This window comes from Lynx canadensis, chromosome B2 (genome assembly GCF_007474595.2).
Source record: "Lynx canadensis isolate LIC74 chromosome B2, mLynCan4.pri.v2, whole genome shotgun sequence".
Classification (NCBI taxonomy): domain Eukaryota; kingdom Metazoa; phylum Chordata; class Mammalia; order Carnivora; family Felidae; genus Lynx; species Lynx canadensis.
The window spans coordinates 107,559,543-107,577,324 of NC_044307.1; the positions used below are offsets into that span (position 1 = coordinate 107,559,543).

Genomic DNA, 17,782 nt, shown 5'->3' on the forward strand with positions numbered 1-17,782 from the left:
TGGAACACCAGTTAAAACCAAACAATAAAAGGAAGAGAATGGGATAGGGGTTAGGGGTCCGATTAGACAGTACTATGCAGTTTAAAGTCTGACTATTTACTTCACAGATGTACTGGTTACTTAAAGCAATGTACCATTGAACTGAATAAAATGATTCCATGTACTTTGATCTATACCCAATAAATTAAGTTTACATTTAGCATACAGAGGTATACCTATTCAACCATAATTGTATTACAGATAAAGAGAAATAATTACTGAGGTAAGTAAGAACTCAAAATTTACTATCACAGGTTAAATATCTAAATTATGTAACATAGTTATTATTTTCAAAAAGCAGCCAAATTTTAGAAGCCGGTAGCAAGATTGGCTCTTTCCTCCTAAACACTCCATTTCCAAACAAATATTATCAAAGCGTGGTGCTATCAGACTCTTCAACCCACTCACCTTCACATGGGTGCCTACTGGCCTCGCAGCAAACTATGCTCTGAGTCTACAGGGGAATGTTCCTTCCTCCCTCCTAATTGAGTCCAAGTGCCTACATCTCAGACCCAAGAAAGGGGAATTCCAGCAGGAATTATTGACATTATTCCTTTTTCTCCATTTCCCAACTGAACAACAGAACTCTTCAGAATTTCAGGAATTCTCCAATCTACAATCTTCCCTACCTAATCCTTTCCACCCCACCATACTCAACTAACTTTCTCTTTGTTAAAGGAGCTAGTGCAATCCCACTGCAGGGAAGCTCTTATCCCTGTCAAAATGATAAAAGGGGTGTGCTCTTGGTACTCCCAGACTGACAGAATATAATTTATCATAGACATAATGTTGTCAATATAAATTTCTTCACATTAAATACGAAGTGGGCTTATAGCTGTTTTGAGAAGCCAATGTTGTTTCTACTTGGAAATATATAAACATATACGTTCATAAAATCTTTGGAAGTAAACCATTTACAAATTATACACTGCCAATACCAGTGGCCCAATATGTCCAACTGAAATGTAACATAAAGTGCACTTGTAATTTTAAGTTTTGTAGTAACCACATATGAAAATAGTAAAAAGGTAAAATTAACTTCAAGAATGCCTTTATTTAACCCAACAAATCCAATATTATCATTTCATCATGCGATCAGTATTAAAAAGTATCAGTAAGATATTTACATTTTTTTACACGAAGTATTCAAAGTCCAGTGTGCATTTTACATCTCAGTTTGAATGAGGCACAGTTTAAGCACTCAATAAGCCAGATATTGCTAGCAGCTACCATACTGGATCACACAGCTCTCTATTACTGTTTTCCATAAACTACATTAAATATCTCCAAAAAAAACTGACTGTAATTTACAATAGTTTTAAGTATATATATATTGATCTCAAGTATAGTAAGTGAAATTGTTGAGTTAAATCAACAGTTTTTAATACAGCTCCATGTGGTATGTAAATCACGTAGTTATTTAATATGTATGTTGAGATTTTTACAATAATAAATCTTTCAAGAATTCAAATGCATTTACACATTTCACCTAAAAGTTGTCACAACAAACCAAAATAATGCAGCACTTCATGCCACAGCATTGGAAATCAAGAAGGAAGATATACCTTCCTCCAAGACAAAATAGGAACAGTAACAGAATTAAAGATAGCTAAATAAAATATTCTGTAGATACACTCTAAAACAAACTCAAATTATACTCGGTAACACTAGTCCAAATTTCATGTATATTATTTTGAAATTAATATTAAGTATATGCCATGGTAATTCTCAGCTGGGAGTTACAGAACAAAGGAGATGAACACTTTTGGATTATTCTATAACATTTGGCATTTCATAAGGATAGATTTAATTTTATAAATGAGAAAAAAACACTTTATAGATCTATGGTTAGTGAATAACAAAAAGACAAGGCCAAAGTAAGTAAAGCACATGACATTCATATAAAATAAACTAACACAAAGTATGTTTAGTTTATAAAGCTGACATTACATTATAAATCTCAACCTATTAGTTATGTTCTAATGCAAGGCTATTTTCAATATTCAGTAATTCTCCACAGTGGTTGTTTTCCTGATCCCTTAACATAAAACACATACGCCATGAAGCAAAGCCCACAATGAAAAATAAGACTTTGTAAGTTAAAAGATTCAGGACAATTACCAAAGAACAGAGAAGATGAAGAGCAAAAGAATAGCTCCCATGAAGTGGATATTACGAGAATTTCAGAAAGACAGAAATTCAGGAGGGAAAACATATCCTAAATGTAATCCAGTATTACATAAACAAACACAAAGCTTTCCTTCTAACTAAACAGATATGCCTGCTCTAAGTGCCTGCTTTAATATACCTCCTAAAACTACTTCCTATATTCAGGTAACTACTACTATACCTCCTAAAACTACTTCCTATATTCAGGTAACATTTTTAAACAGCTGCACTTCACCTTTCCAGATAGTCCATCATAAACGCAATCAAGATCATCCATAAACGCACCAATCACTCAAACCATAATTCTGATTCATTTGCCACAGAAGTCCTAAATTTCTATTAATGTCAGTCTTCCAGAGTTCTATTACTCTATCTAACTTTCATCCACCATTCTTCACACTCCTTCCTTTCCTAGAACTCTTGCCCTATTTGCCCTATGCCTTATCCATATATAATAGCCTTCAAATAACACTACCTATTGTGATCATGCCTTAAACTCAATGGATTCTTTGGCCATTAGGATACTCTGTATAGTTCTGTGCAATATATACCAGTAAAATCACTCATTGCTTCATGTGTTACTAAAAAACTGACAGGGAAAGGAGTTGGGAGTTCAGGTTAGAGGTAACAGCAAAATATAATGGAAGTCCAAAAAATACATCATCTTCATATTGGCTCAATTCAAGAAGAAAGTAGAAATCATGCTTTTCATCCCTAAAAGATTAAAGGAACTTATATTTAACACCCAATGAATTAGTGAGAAAAAGCCATGATATTTGCTACTGTTAAAACAAATAAATTAGGGGCGCCTGGGTGGCTCAGTCGGTTGAGCGTCCGACTTCAGCTCAGGTCACGATCTTGCGGTCCGTGAGTTCGAGCCCCGCGTCGGGCTCTGGGCTGATGGCTCAGAGCCTGGAGCCTGCTTCCATTCTGTGTCTCCCCCTCTCTCTGCCCCTCCCCCGTTCATGCTCGGTCTCTCTCTGTCTCAAAAATAAATAAAACATTAAAAAAAAAATTTAAAACAAATAAATTAATTGAAGAGAGGAGACTGAAGAAAAGGTCATTTTCTAAATAGCAATAGAAAAGTTGAATAATTACATAATAATACACAGCAGGATCACAGTTTCTGGAGATTATGAAAAAGAAACCATTACCAGTAATATTGTCAATAAGGTATTTTCAGTTCTCCAGCCAGTCATTATGAAAAGGTAGCATACAGTCTTGATATTTCATAACCTAGTTTGAGGGGAGGGAGGGAGATTATTTTTAAGCTCTCCTTGGCCAAACTGAGGAAGGAAAATTTCCACCTGGATCCATGTTAACACCATAATATTCAATGGAGGGTGAAGTAACTATTTGAAAACAAAGATTATTGAGTTTATTTCATTTCTGGATCTCAAGTAAATTTTTGAAAAGTCAAAACATAGGACCCAAGTTAAGAAAGAGTATAATTTGCTTAAAGCAAACAGCTTTACAATAACTAAAAAAATCCCAGGGCATCCACTCAGCAACTTTTAACTCCTCAGATCTGTTATCGTTCCCACATCATTCCCTCCTCAAAAAACAAGTTAATTTTTAAAATTCATTGAAGAGAATGGCTAATTACATTTTTTTAAGCCCTCAAAGCAGTTCTGTTTTATTTTCAATTAAACTTAGTTCAAATTGCTCTCCAGCATTTATTTTATGCCTTTCTGTTTAACCACATATAATAGAGTGTTATGGAATGAATTGTGTCCACCCTTAAGATACATTAAAACACCCAGAACCTGCTAATGTGGCCTCATTTGGAAATAAGGTCCGTGCAAATGTAATCAAAAGATGAGGTCGTGCTGAATTAGGGTGGGCCCTAAATCCAGTGACAGGTGTTCTTGTAAGGGGAAAGAGAGATCTGAAGACACTGGGGAGAACCAAAGAAAGCCATGTAAAAGAGGATTGCTGGTAACCACCAGAAGCTAGAAGAGGCAAGGCAGGACAATTCATTCATAGAGCCTCTGAAGACAGCATAGCCCTATAGACCCCTTGACTTTGGATTTGTGGTCTCCAAAACCATAAGTAAATGTATTTCTATTGTTTTAAGCCACCCAATGTGTGGTAATTGGTTATGGAAGCCCCAGAAAATGAACACAGGGAAGTACGGGTTAATGTTTCTGAACCTGCTTTACTTGTACACTAGGGGTTGAACAATAAGTAAATGGATGGTAGGTGGTGGGAGGTATCTCACTGTTGGGAGAGAGAAGTTATATACAGACAAGCAAGGAAAAGGCTAAAATAAGCTCTACTTTACTGGATTAGAGTCAAGAGATATCAGCATGAAACATATGTTTATCTTAATATAAATACTGATGAATACACACAGAAACAATTATAGATATGTGTGTATACACAAGTTGGTAGACATACCTGCATAGCCTAGCTCTGTCCTCTGGGACAGCCTAGAAGCCATGACACCCCAGCAGTAACAAGCATTCCCAGCACCCAGATCTTGATTTCTAAATACCATTCTCCAATAAAAGGAACCAGAGCTCCTTGAAGAAATCACTAATTCCAGGGTGAGGGTAGAGAAAATATAAGACGAGCATGGGACACTTTATAGTACCCAAAATTAGGAAATGCTCAAAAAACAAAAGGATGGGTGTGGGGCAGAAAGTGTCACAGGAGCCAACATGAAAGAGTTCCTAATGGAACAAAGCTGTAATAATTTGAGCAACAAAATAAATATTATTGAATCATAACCCAAAAAAATAAAATATATATGCACAGTCCATACTGATATAAATGAGGGAGATAAGGATGAATCTTTCTTATAAAAGAATTCCAATTCAGGGCGCCTGGGTGGCTCAGTCCATTAACTGCCCAGCTCTTGATCTCAGCTCAAGTCTTGATCTCAGTGTCGTGAGTTTAAGCCCCACATTGGGCTCCATGTTGGACATGATGCCTACCTTAAAAAAAAAAACAAAAAACTAATTCCAAATTATATACATATTTTCCCCTCCAGGATATAGAACTCAGTACCCCACAACCACTTTATGTTTGGGCTGGACTTAGTGATTTGCTTCCAAAGAATAGAATATGAAAGGGCAAAATAATAGTTTTATAGTGGAGAAACCCAGAAAACACATTTTAACCAAGAGATCAAGGTTAACATCACCACTAGTATCAGATAAATATCATGTACCCCCTGACATATGACACTTTCATCTCTGTACTCTTCTTCCCAAAAAGCATAATCTCAATGTAATCATGAGAAAACATCAAACAAATCCAATTTGAGGGGCATTCTATAAAATACCTAACCAGTGTTCCTCAACACTCTTAAGGTTATGAAAAAAGGAAAGCATGAGAAATTGTAACAGACCAAAGGAGATTAAGGGAGACATTACAACTAAAAGTAATGTGGTATCCTGAATAGGAACTAGGAGCAGGAGAACATTAATAAAAAACTGGTAAATTCTAATAAAGTCTGAAGCTTAATTTAAAAAAAAAAAGGAGGTATAATACATGAGCCCACATTGATACAAACAAGTGAATAAATAAATGGAATAGAAAGGACAAATAAATTTTAAAGAATAATTCTAAATATTAAATTCAGGTACTTCCTCTTCTAGGAGGTGGAGTTTAATACTCCCCCTAAGACTGCATCCAAATAACATAATACAGTAGAAAGCAGAAGGGGTGCCTGGGTGGTTCAGTTGGTTAAGTGTCTTGACTCTTGATTTTGGCCCAGGTCATGATCTCATGGTTCATGGGATGGAGCCCACAGGCTCTGCACTGACAGCACAGAGGCTGCTTGGTATTCTCTCCCTCTCCCTCTCTCTTTGCCCCTCACCCCCCCACATTTGCATGCAAGCTCATCCTCTCTCTCAAAATAAAGAAATAAACTTGAAAAAAAAAAAAGTGGAAGAGTTACTATACAGTGGAGAAACCTGGCAATCCAGGTACTACCAGTTCCTGGACCTTATTGAGGACTTTTAATAATATATACTATATTATTACAGCTTGCTAATATATATATACAGCTTGCTCCTGAATTTTTGTTGCTGGTTTAGGTTTCAACTCTTTGGGATCTGCTAGAAAAATTTACTTGTTCTGAATTATAGCTCCCAGAATTTCACTCTTGTTTTGTCTTGTTCTCCTTGTCACCATAGTGTTATTTGTTTTTCCCCGAGTTTCAGAGGGATTTCAGAAAGGAGTTAGGTAAATTAAAGGACAGTATTCAACTTGTTGTCTTAAGGTAGAGTCCTGCTTGAATTTCTAGGTTTGCACATAGAAAGCTACCTAATTATTTTAACTGGATACACAGTGAAATATTTAACCATGTCCCTATTAATATACTTAAAGTTGTCTCTAAACTTTTACTAAACAGTGCTACAGTGACTATATTTGTATGTATGATCTTTGTTCACCTGTCTGTGTGCTAAATCAAGAATATTTATACTTTACCTAGGACATTTACAGGTAATTGACCTCTTTGTGTCTCACTTCCTCCATTAGATGGTTATTGTGAGGATTAAATGAATTATTGTGTAAAGTACCTAAGACATAGTAACAGCTAGAAAGTTGTTAGTTATCACTGCCAAGTTTTCCTCTATAAAGGCTGAATATATGTACTAGTTATGAGAGTACTACTTTTCCCAGCTACACTCAGACTCTGGATATTAGAGTCTATTTTGGGGGAAAAGGGACAGTTTCCCCCTGTTCCTGAAAAGCAGTATCCCATCATCCAGACTTTTATTTCACTATGACTTTGTTCATCTTTTTGATGCTTATTGGGCATCTGTACTTTTCCCATGAATTGTTTACTTTTTATCTATAAAATATTTAAAATTATAAAACATTTTGAATTTTATAAATGAATACCTATTTGGGGGCATTGTCCTTATTTGTAGAAGCTCTTTAAATAACATGAATTATTATTTCCATGTAGTTTTATTTCAAATATTTATTCCCAGTGTGTCATTTCTTAAATTTACTATCTTTTATCAGTGTTCATTCAAAACTTTTGAATTTTCATTAAATCAAATAAATGTGTTTTTAAGAAGTACTTAAGTTGATGGGGCGCGCGGCCAGGTGGCTCAGTCGGTTAAGCATCCTACTCCAGCTCGGATCATGATCTCACAGTTCATGGGTTCGAGCCCTGCATTGGGCTCTGTGCTGACAGCTCAGAGCCTGGAGTCTGCTTCAGATTCTGTGTCTCCCTCTCTCTCTGACCCTCTCCCACTCACACTCTGTGTCTCTCTCTCTCAAAAATAAACATTAAAAAAATTTTTTTTGAATACTTAAGTTGATACGTTTGCTAGAGAAATATATATATAACAGATATTCTAGCCTTTTATTTTATTCCAACTTGTGATTTGGCTCATCTGTTGTAAACTGGTAAGACTTTTATTCATTCTGTGTGTTCCTTCTACTACATCAAAAAATATCCCCCATCCCCCACCCAAAGAAGTCTATTTTACTCTTAAATGCCCAGGAGGTCAAACCCAGTCCCAATCTTATCTCAACATTTGAATGTTTGAATGTCCTTGGAGAAAAGGCAATTCTAGGAGGTGATGTGGACTAGGTCATGTGATTCATTTACAATGAAAATTAATTTTTTAAAGAAATCCAATATAAATAAGACAACAAAAAAACGGAAAGCAAATCACAAACATATATGGAATGATCCAGTTTTAGTTTTATTTTAAAACTTGTGTGTAGGTGAATAAATGTACACAAAAGATCTGGAAGAATATGGAACACACTGATAGTATCTGTTACCTTTGAAAATAAAGCAAGAATTAAAGAAGGGAAAATAAAGGGAGATTTCACTTTTTGTTCTATTTAATACTATATAGGTTCAAATTTTTCAAAGACCACAAATTTAATGATATTTGAAATACAAATTTGCTTTTAAAATTATGTTCACCTTTATGCTTTTTTAAATGTGCGTTTATTACTTTTTAAAAAAAATTGGCGAAGTAGAAGAAATACACAGAATAACTGACACTAAGGAAAAGTTGTATAACCTTTTTTAGTTCTTTTTCTGTTTTTTTTTAAGTTTATTTATTTATTTTGAGAGACAGAGTGGGGGAGAGCCAGAGAGAAAAGGAGAGAGAGAACCCCAAGCAGGCTCTACACCAGCAGCCCAGAGCCCGATGTGGGGAAAGGCTTGAATTCACGACTGCATGATCATGACTAAACCAAGAGTCAGACATTTAACTGACTGAGCTATCCAGGTGCCCCTCTCTTTGTTTTTCATTTATATCTGTCTCACAGATTTTCTGGTTCAAGATTACTGTCTGAGCACACAAAGTTATATTCTCTCCCTTTCAAGGCTCAACAAAATGACAGTAGAAACTCATGGCAATGAAAATTACAGGACCATCAGAGAAAAAAATTGCAAGAAAATCCCAGAAGGTGGAAAATAAAGGGCTAATTATTGAAGCAGAACAGAATACGTGGTATAAAATACAAGTCTGGAAATGTAGCACAGGGAGTTCATTTAGGAAAACATCAAAGAAGGTGTAACCTCAGAAATATCAGGTACAAAAGCAGGCTAAAAACAGGAACCTTAACCGAAAATCTATATATGCACTGTTTTGTTGAACAAAATTGAGCATCCAGTAAATACCAGTTCCTATTCTATGACAGAATAAACAAACCCAAAATAAAGCAAGGGTGTGGGTACAAAACTGTGAGGGTGGCAGTAGAAGCAACACTGTTTTAGATAAGCCAGCTGGTAAACTTCCTAAGACAGAGAAATCTGAGGAAAGGGACACAAAAAAGAGATCAAGGAAGGAGAACACAAATCGTTTTAAAATCAATGATGGTAATGCAAAGAACTGCACTAAGCAATTTAAAAGTCATGCTGTTAAATCTTCATAATACATAAAAACAAGTTATCTCCAAATGAGAGATGAAAAATATAAGGCTGAAATGAGAAATTATTCAAGGTTGCAAAGATAATTACATGACAACAGGTTTAAACACAGCGTAAGCTCTTAACTACCATATTAGTAAGAGCAGTCATTAAATCTTTTGGGAATTAATTTACTCATTTATATAATGGTCTAATTAATTATATTTTCTCTAAAGACCCATCCAATTCTAACACTATGACTACTACCAAAAGAAAATAATCCTACTTATCATTTACGGCTTAAGATAACAGACCATGCTGTTAGTATGCTGAAAGCTTGAAAAAAGTCTCTATAATGGGACATTTTCTTTAATACTTCAGGAATATCACCAGCTTCCCGCTGAAGGACTCTAAAACAAATGTCAGTAGTAGTACATGTAGAATACTATACTAAAATGTTATTTCAGATCAATCAAGTAAAAAAACTCCATTAGACAACTGCCAATATACCCTGTCAATTTCACTTCAAGAGACAAAAATATGAATAAAACCTAAACAGACTTAAAATAAAATCAACAGTTCTAAGAGTATCCATTTATAAACTAAATAAGGCTGTGAAAACAGGATATAAAATCTTATATTTAGGGAACATAAAAAAGAAAGTTAAAGAAATAGAGGTACCACATACTTAAATTATATTAATGTTTCAATTTAACAAAAGAATACTTGTCTTACAATTATTATTTTTTACAATTCACACTCCTATTTATTATTTATCTGCCCCTTCACCACCTTGTATATATTTCCTTCCTTTCCTTGAGTTGTATGTTTTAAATAGTCAACTAACAACAGATGCAAGACCATAATGAAATCAATATTCAATGCAACTACTAGCAAAGTTATGGCAAACAGTAATAGTTAAGATTTTTATTAACATCTGTGAGAAAACACTGGTGAGATAATGGAAAGAACACACTCTTCCCTATATTTACTACTAAACGCAACTAAAAGCCCTAGACATTATATGTAAAACAAACATAAGACTAAAAGTTGGAGAAAATATGGCAGACCAACTAAGAAACTCAGGACCCAAAGAACGAGACAGTGAATTCCTTGAGTTTTCTTTTTGCCACCCAGCTTTGAAGCTGAAAACAAACAAACAAACAAAAAAACAGCCACCCGAAAGAACCATGGGCATGGCCCAAAAAAGTCCCAGAAAAGCCTGTTCTCCCTAGCCAATGGACCAGGGAAGAGGAAGCCTAAAATGACAGAAATTTTCCAGACAGTAAACACTCTTCTCCAGCCAAACACCATACAAAAAACTGCAGCCCTACTTCCACTCACACCAACAAAAGTAAGTGGAGAGCCTAGACTTCCAATCTTGCCATGCTATAACAAAGTTCTCTAAAATAGCCTCACCAGGGTAATTCCAAAGAAGGCCAAGTAGAGAGACATGATTTTCATCCCTGTCTGGCAGTATGGATAACCACTATGCACATATATATTCTTAGGTTATAGCAGAGGGGCCTGCCTAACAGAGAGGCTCAACATTCACCATCTCCCAGCAATACAGAGGTCACACACAAATGGTGTCAGTAATGATGACCTGAAAACCTGGACTTCTACCCCCATCTAGCAGTAACAAGGCACTCCCCTCCAAATTCGTCAGGTATCAACAGAGGCCAAGTGGGGAACCTAGACTCCTAGCTCCATCTGGCAGTAAGGAAGTAGTACCCCTCCTCATTTCACATGCCAGAGCAGTATCTTACAAAATCAGCTAATAGGAAAGGTTTAAACATACCAATAAACATTTAAAATAATTTTATATTACATATACTTATGTGTTTATAATTATAAGACATGTGATAAAAGTATAAATGTAACAATATTTGCCATGTAGTAAATAAATCTAGAATCTCATAACTGTACAAAATACTCCAAATTTCAGTTGAAAATCATTTGCCATACAAAGAATAAATTCCCAAAATAAATGCAAAAATAAATAAATAGATGTCAACACCAAGATAACAGAATTGTTAAGAACTCTCTGGTAAGGATTTTAAAGAAATCATTATGAAATTGCTTTGACGAACAATACAGGCATGCCTGAAACAAATGACAACAAAGCATCAGCTAAGAAATAAAACACATAAAAATAAATAAATAAATAAATAAATAAATAAATAAATATTTTAGAGCTGAAAAGTACAGTAACAAAAATAAGCTCAGCAGATGGGCTCACCATTAGAATGGAGTGGACCCCCCCCCCAAAAAAAATCAGTGAACTGGAAGACAAAATAATAAAAAGTACCCAGTCTAAATAACAAATAAAAAATTGGAGAAGGAGGAAAAAAAGGAACAGAGTATCAGAAGCCTGTAGGACAATAACAAAAGATTTATGATTTGTTCCATCAGAGTCCTGGAAGGAAAGAGGGAAAGACTCAAGTAATCAAAGAAAATAATGGTTGGACACTTCCCAGGTTTGGCAGGAAGTTCAGATTCAAGAGGCTGTACAAATCCCAAATAGGAAAAACCCAAAGAAATCCACCCAAAGACATGTGATACTTAATTTCTAAAGTCTGAAAACAAAGAAAATAATTTTTAGAGTAGCCAGAGGAAAATGACAAGAGATCTGCCATCAGACCATGGAGGCCAGAAAGAAATGGCACAATACTTTTCAAGTACTAAAAAAAAAAAAAAAAAAAAGTCAAACTAGAATTGAATACCCAATGAAATTATCCTTCACGAATCAAGGGAAAATCAAGACATTCTCAGTTGAAAAGAAATTCAGGTAATTTGTATCCTAAAAAATGGCTAAACCAAAAGGAAACAATAAAAAGAACCTTAAAATATAAAGGAAAAAATAACATAGAAAGCAAATATAGGCTGTCTGTTTGCTCTTGAGTTTCCTAAATTATGTTTGATGGTTGAAGTAAATATTATGACACTAATATAGTTATTAATATATAAAGAGATAATATTTGAAACAATTCTATTATAAGTGGGGGATGGTAAAAGAATTCTATACTCCACTCAAACTGTTAAAGTAAGTTATTTACATATATATATATATATATATATATATATATATATATACACACACACATATACCTAGAGCAATCACTAGAAGAGCTATACAAAGACACTTAAAAATACTAAAGGGGCACCTGAGGGGTTCAGTCAGTTAGCTGTCTGACTCATGATCTCATAGTTCATGGGTTCGAGCTTCACACTGGGCTCCATGCTGATAGCGCAGAGCCTGCTTGGGAGTCTCAATCTCCGTCTCTCTCTGCCTCTCCCCGTTCACATGTGCACATGCACATGCACACACATTCTAATAAAGTTTTTTAAAAAATACTTTAGATAAATCCAAGTGGAATTCTAAAAATGTTCCAGCAATGCATAGGAAAGCAGGAATATGAAAAAAGAAAAAGGACAGAGAACTTAAGTATCAATAAATCAATAATTCCATTAAATGTAAATGGCCTAAATATACCAATTAAAAGACCGAAATCAGCAGAGTGAATTGTAACTCATGATCCAACTGTATGTTGTCATAAGTAACTTCAACTATAATGATACAGATGGTTGAAAGTAAAAAAATGGAAAGCATTTACCATTTAAACATTAATCAAAGGAAAGCCACAGCAGCTATATAAATATCAGATAAAGCAGACTTCAGTACAAAAAAATTACCAGAGACAGGATTACTATATAATGACAAAAGGGCCAATCCACCAAGAAAACACAGAAATCCTAAATGTATATTCACCAAGCACCAGAGCTACAATATATGAAACAAAAATTTAAAGAACCAACCAAAGTATACAAATCCACAATTATAGTTGAGACTTTAAAAATCCGCTCTCTCAACAACTGGCTGAATAGCTTCATAGAAAATCAAAGATATAGAAAAAAACACCACTACCAACATGACCTAATCAATATTTATAGAACATTTAACCCAACAACAACAAAATACACATTCTTTTCAAGTGCCCACAGAAGATATACAAAATAAACATATGCTAAGACCTAAAAGAAACCTCAAAAAATTTAAAAGAATTGAAATCAGATGTTTCTGACCACAATGCAATCAAACTTGAATTAATAAGAAAAAGATGGCAGAAAACACCAAACACTTTGAAACTAAACAACATACTACTAAATAACTAAGGTCAAAAGGAAGTCTCAAGGTAAATTAAGAAAATACAATAAACTAAATGAGAACACAGCATATCAAAATTTGTGGGACAAAGCCAAAACAGTACTCAGAAAAAATTATAGCACCAAATGCATACATCTAAAAGAGGGAAAGTTTCAAATCACTAACCAGATTAATCTCCCACCTTAAAAATTTAGAAAAGAAGTAAAATAAACCCAAAGCAAAAGGAAATAAATTAATAAATAGCAGAAATCACTGAACTGAATTAATGAAAGAAAGAACTGATCCTTTGAAAAGATCAATAAAACCGACAAATTGCTACCAAGACTAAAAAAGAAAAAAGAAAAGATAACACAAATTAACAATACCAGAAATGGAACAAGGGGTATCACTACAGAGGCTGCAGACATCAAGAGATAATAAGGAAAAGCTATGAACAACTCTATACACATAAATTTGACAACTAAGACAAAACAGACCACTTCCCTTGGGGTTGAGCAGGTACTATCATAATTTATTCAATTTCAAAGAGATAATTTGAATAACCCTATAACTATTAAGGAAACTGAATTCATGATTTTAAAACTATGAAAAAAGAAATCTCTAGGCTCAGATTACTTCACTGAAGAGTGCTACCAAACATCTACAGAATATCATTCCATACATTTCTCTTCCAGAAAATAGGAGAGAATATTTTCCAATTCATTTTATAAAGCTAGTATTATCCTGACATCAAAACAGGATAAGACAGTTCCTTCAAAAAAGAAAACTACAGACAAATATCTCTATGGATACACAGAAAAATTCCTTAACAAAATACAAATAGAATTCAGCAATATATGTAAAGAATTATACATTATGACCAAGTGAAGTTTATTCCAGGGATGGAAAGCTGGCTCACCATTTGAAAAATCAAGCAATAAAACTTGCCACCATATCAACAAGCTAAAGAAGAATATCATTTATCAAGTGATATAGACAAAGCATTTGCAAAATCTAATACCCATTCATTAAAAAAAAAAAAATCTCAGCAATTTGAGGGAAACTTCCTCAAACTGATAAATGGCATCTACGAAAAACCTACAACTAACAGTTGTTACACAGCTACTTAACACTGGAAGACTAAGCACTTTATCTGTAAGATCAGGAAAAAGACAAGAACGTCTAGTCCTACTACTCATCTTCAACACTGTTCTGGATGGTCTGGTCACTGCAATAAGTGAAGGAAAGGAAATAAAAGGCATATAGATTGGAAAGGAAGAAAATCCCTATTTACTAATGGCATGATTGTGCATAGAGTAAATCCCAAGAAATCTACCAAAAAAAAAAAAACCTCGTAGAACTAAAGAGTGAGTTCAGCAATGTCACAAAATAAATATACAAAAATCAACTTTACTTCTATTGTAATAACAACATATGGACACCAAAATTGGAAATACAATGCCACTGACAATCACTCAAAAAAAAAATAAAAAATGAAATATTCAGGTATAAATCTAACAAAACATGTACAACATTGGTGAGTAAAGTTAAAATCTAAATAAATGGAGAACTATACCACGTTAATGGACTAGAAAACTGAAGAGAGTAAATATGTCAATTCTGCCCAAGGTGATATATAGATAACAAAATTCCTATAAAATTCTCAGCAAAATTTTTGGTACATATAGACAAAATTATTAAAACATATATAAAAGCAAAGGAATGAAGATAGCAAAAACTGTTTTGAAAAAGAATAAAATGGGAATAATTATTCTACCCAATTTCAAGACTTATTGGGCAGAGAACATGAACTTCAATCTTAGTTGTACGAAAAGATTAAGTCACCATGTTTCGGTTTTCAACATCTTGTACATTCTAAGACAGGTTTGACCCTTGTCTGGCTCCAAAGAGGTAACCTATAAACCCTTAGAATATCCTGCTTAATAAGAGTGTCTTTGTTTACCTGGGGACCTTGGGTTGCTTCATATGGTCTATGCTAATAATGCGATTTATGGTGGAAGGCTTGAATCATGTGATACCAGCTTGACCTCTCAAGGACTACAGAGTGAGATAATCCACACATGGAGTCAACCATGCCAACATAACCAAACCATAATAAAATCCTGGACACCAAGGCTTGGGTGGAACTTGCCTGGTTAGCAAAACTCTGTATGTGCTGTCACAAATCACTGCTGGGAGAATTAAGCAGACACAATTCCACTGGGAGAAGACAATGCAAGTTTGGGCCTAGTGTCTCCTAGATCCTGCCCTTTGCTTCTTTCTCTAAGGCTGATTCCATTAGTATGACAGCTCTTCTGAGTTCTGTGATTCCTTAAAGCAAATCACTGGTATGAAGGGTGGTCTTGGAGACACCCAAACATACTTACTTTATAAAAATTTAACTCAAAAATGGATCATGGAATTAAATGGAAAAGAAAAAAATGATAAAAATTTAAGAAAAAAATTAAGAGAATATCTTCAAGATCTGGGACTAGGCAAAGAGTTCTTAGACTTGACCCTATAAGCAAAATCCATATAGAAAAAAACCACACTAAACATCCAATTTTATGTTTATGCAAAAGACACTTTTAGAGAATAAAAAGACAAGCTACAGAGTGGAAGAATATATTTGCAAACCATATAGCCAACAAAGGGTTAGTATCCGAAATACATAAAGAACTCTCAAAACTCAACAGTAAAATAAAGGAAATAATCTGATTAAAACATGGGCAAAAGACATGAAGAAACATACCAACAAAGAGAATAGAGTTGGAAAATAAGCATGTGAAGAAATTGTCCAACATTATTAATCTTGAAGGAAGTGAAAATTAAAACCACAGTGATACCACTACATTCTCATCAGAAAGGCCAGAATTTAAAAACCACCAAGGTTGAAAACCAAGGTCCCCAGGTAAACAAAGACAGTCTTATTAAGCAGGATATTCCAAGAGTTTAGAGGTTACCTCTTTGGAGCCAGACAAGGGTCAAACCTGTCTTAGAATGTACAAGATGTTGAAAACTGAAACATGGTGACTTAATCTTTTCGTACAACTAAGATTCAAGTTCATTTTTTTTGCCCAATGCAGGGCACTTGGGCGGCTCAGTCAGTTGTGTCTGACTTCAGCCCAGGTCATGATCTCATGGTTCGTGGGTTCGAGCCCCATGTCAAGCTCTGTGCTAACAGCTCAGAGTCTGGAGCCTGCTTCAAATTCTGTATCTTCCTCTTTCTTTGCCCCTCCCCCATTTGCGCGCACGCGCTCTCTCTCTCTCTCTCTCTCTCTCTCTCAAAAGTAAATAAAACAGGCAAACCATAAGAGACTCTTAAATACTGAGAGCAAACTGAGGGTTGATGGGGGTTGGGGAGAGGGGAAAGTGAGTGATGGGCATTGAGGAGGGCACCTGTTGGGATGAGCACTGGGTATTGTATGGAAACCAATTTGACAATAAATGATATTTAATATAAAAAAACATTAAAAAATATTAAAAGAAAAATACTTAAAAAAAACCACCAATACTAGCTAGAATGAAGAAAAAACTAGATCCTTCACGATGATCCATGAAATGGAAATGAAATAATCACTCTGAAAAACAGTGTGACAATTTCTTTAAAAACTAAACATACAACTTCCATACAACCAGCAACTTCATTCCTAAATGTTTACCACAGAGAAATGAAGACATATGTTTATACCAAAACCTGCACATGAATGCTTATAGCAGCTTTATTCCCAATAGTTGAAACTGAAAAGTATCTTTCAGTGGGTAAATGGTGAAGCAAAATGTGGTCTATCTAATGCCACCAATGCCAAATACTACTTAGCAATAAACTATTGACATACACAACAACCTGAATGAATCGTAAAAAAAAAAAAAAATTAAAGGGTTACATACTGTATGATTCCTCTTATACAGCATTCTTGAAATGAAAAAGTTATAAAAATAGAGAATAGATTAGTGGATTCCAAGAGTTAAGGGAGATGGGGGAGCATGAGCAACACGAAGTATACACTGCAGTGATAGAAATGTTCTGTATTTTGACTGTATCAATATCCTGGTTGTGATACCATAGTGTAGAGTTTTGCAAGATATTACCATGGGTGGGGGTTGGAGGTACTGAATAAAGAATGCATAAAATCTCTGCACTATCTCTTAAAATTGGATGTGAATCTACAATTATCTCAAAATAAATAGTTTAAAAGTGAATGAGGGAAAAACTAATATGATCAGAGAAAGAATTTTGATATATAACAACACTGAACATTATTAAATATTCAAACACTACTTTATAATTTCTTATAAACAACGAAATACATCCCTTAAATGTTCTCAATGACAACCATTCTGAAGGCTCATGTCTAAACACTCAGAATTTCCGCTCACCTTCCACGCTGTCAGAACAAGAAGTTCCAATGCCGGTGTCACCACTGTCAGAAGTTATACTATGTCTCCTGATATGATTATTTCGATGGTTGGATGGAACAGCTGTGGCCTGCCACAATGACTCATTACCAGGTAACCATGCTGATGAGGAATAATCTGGGCCTACAAAGGAAAGTATGCAAATGTTAGCATATTTACAATGTCTATGA

General features: G+C 34.6%; 1 protein-coding gene across 1 annotated transcript in view; it reads right to left on the reverse strand.

The window, feature by feature from the left end:
- CEP85L (centrosomal protein 85 like) overlaps positions 1 to 17,782 on the reverse strand; it is a 173,712-nt gene that overhangs the window by 137,362 nt on the left and 18,568 nt on the right. Inside the window, exon 2 of the mRNA XM_030316238.1 lies at positions 17,574 to 17,735. Coding sequence (XP_030172098.1) covers positions 17,574 to 17,735 — 162 coding nt within the window. The remainder of the gene's footprint in view (positions 1 to 17,573; positions 17,736 to 17,782) is intronic.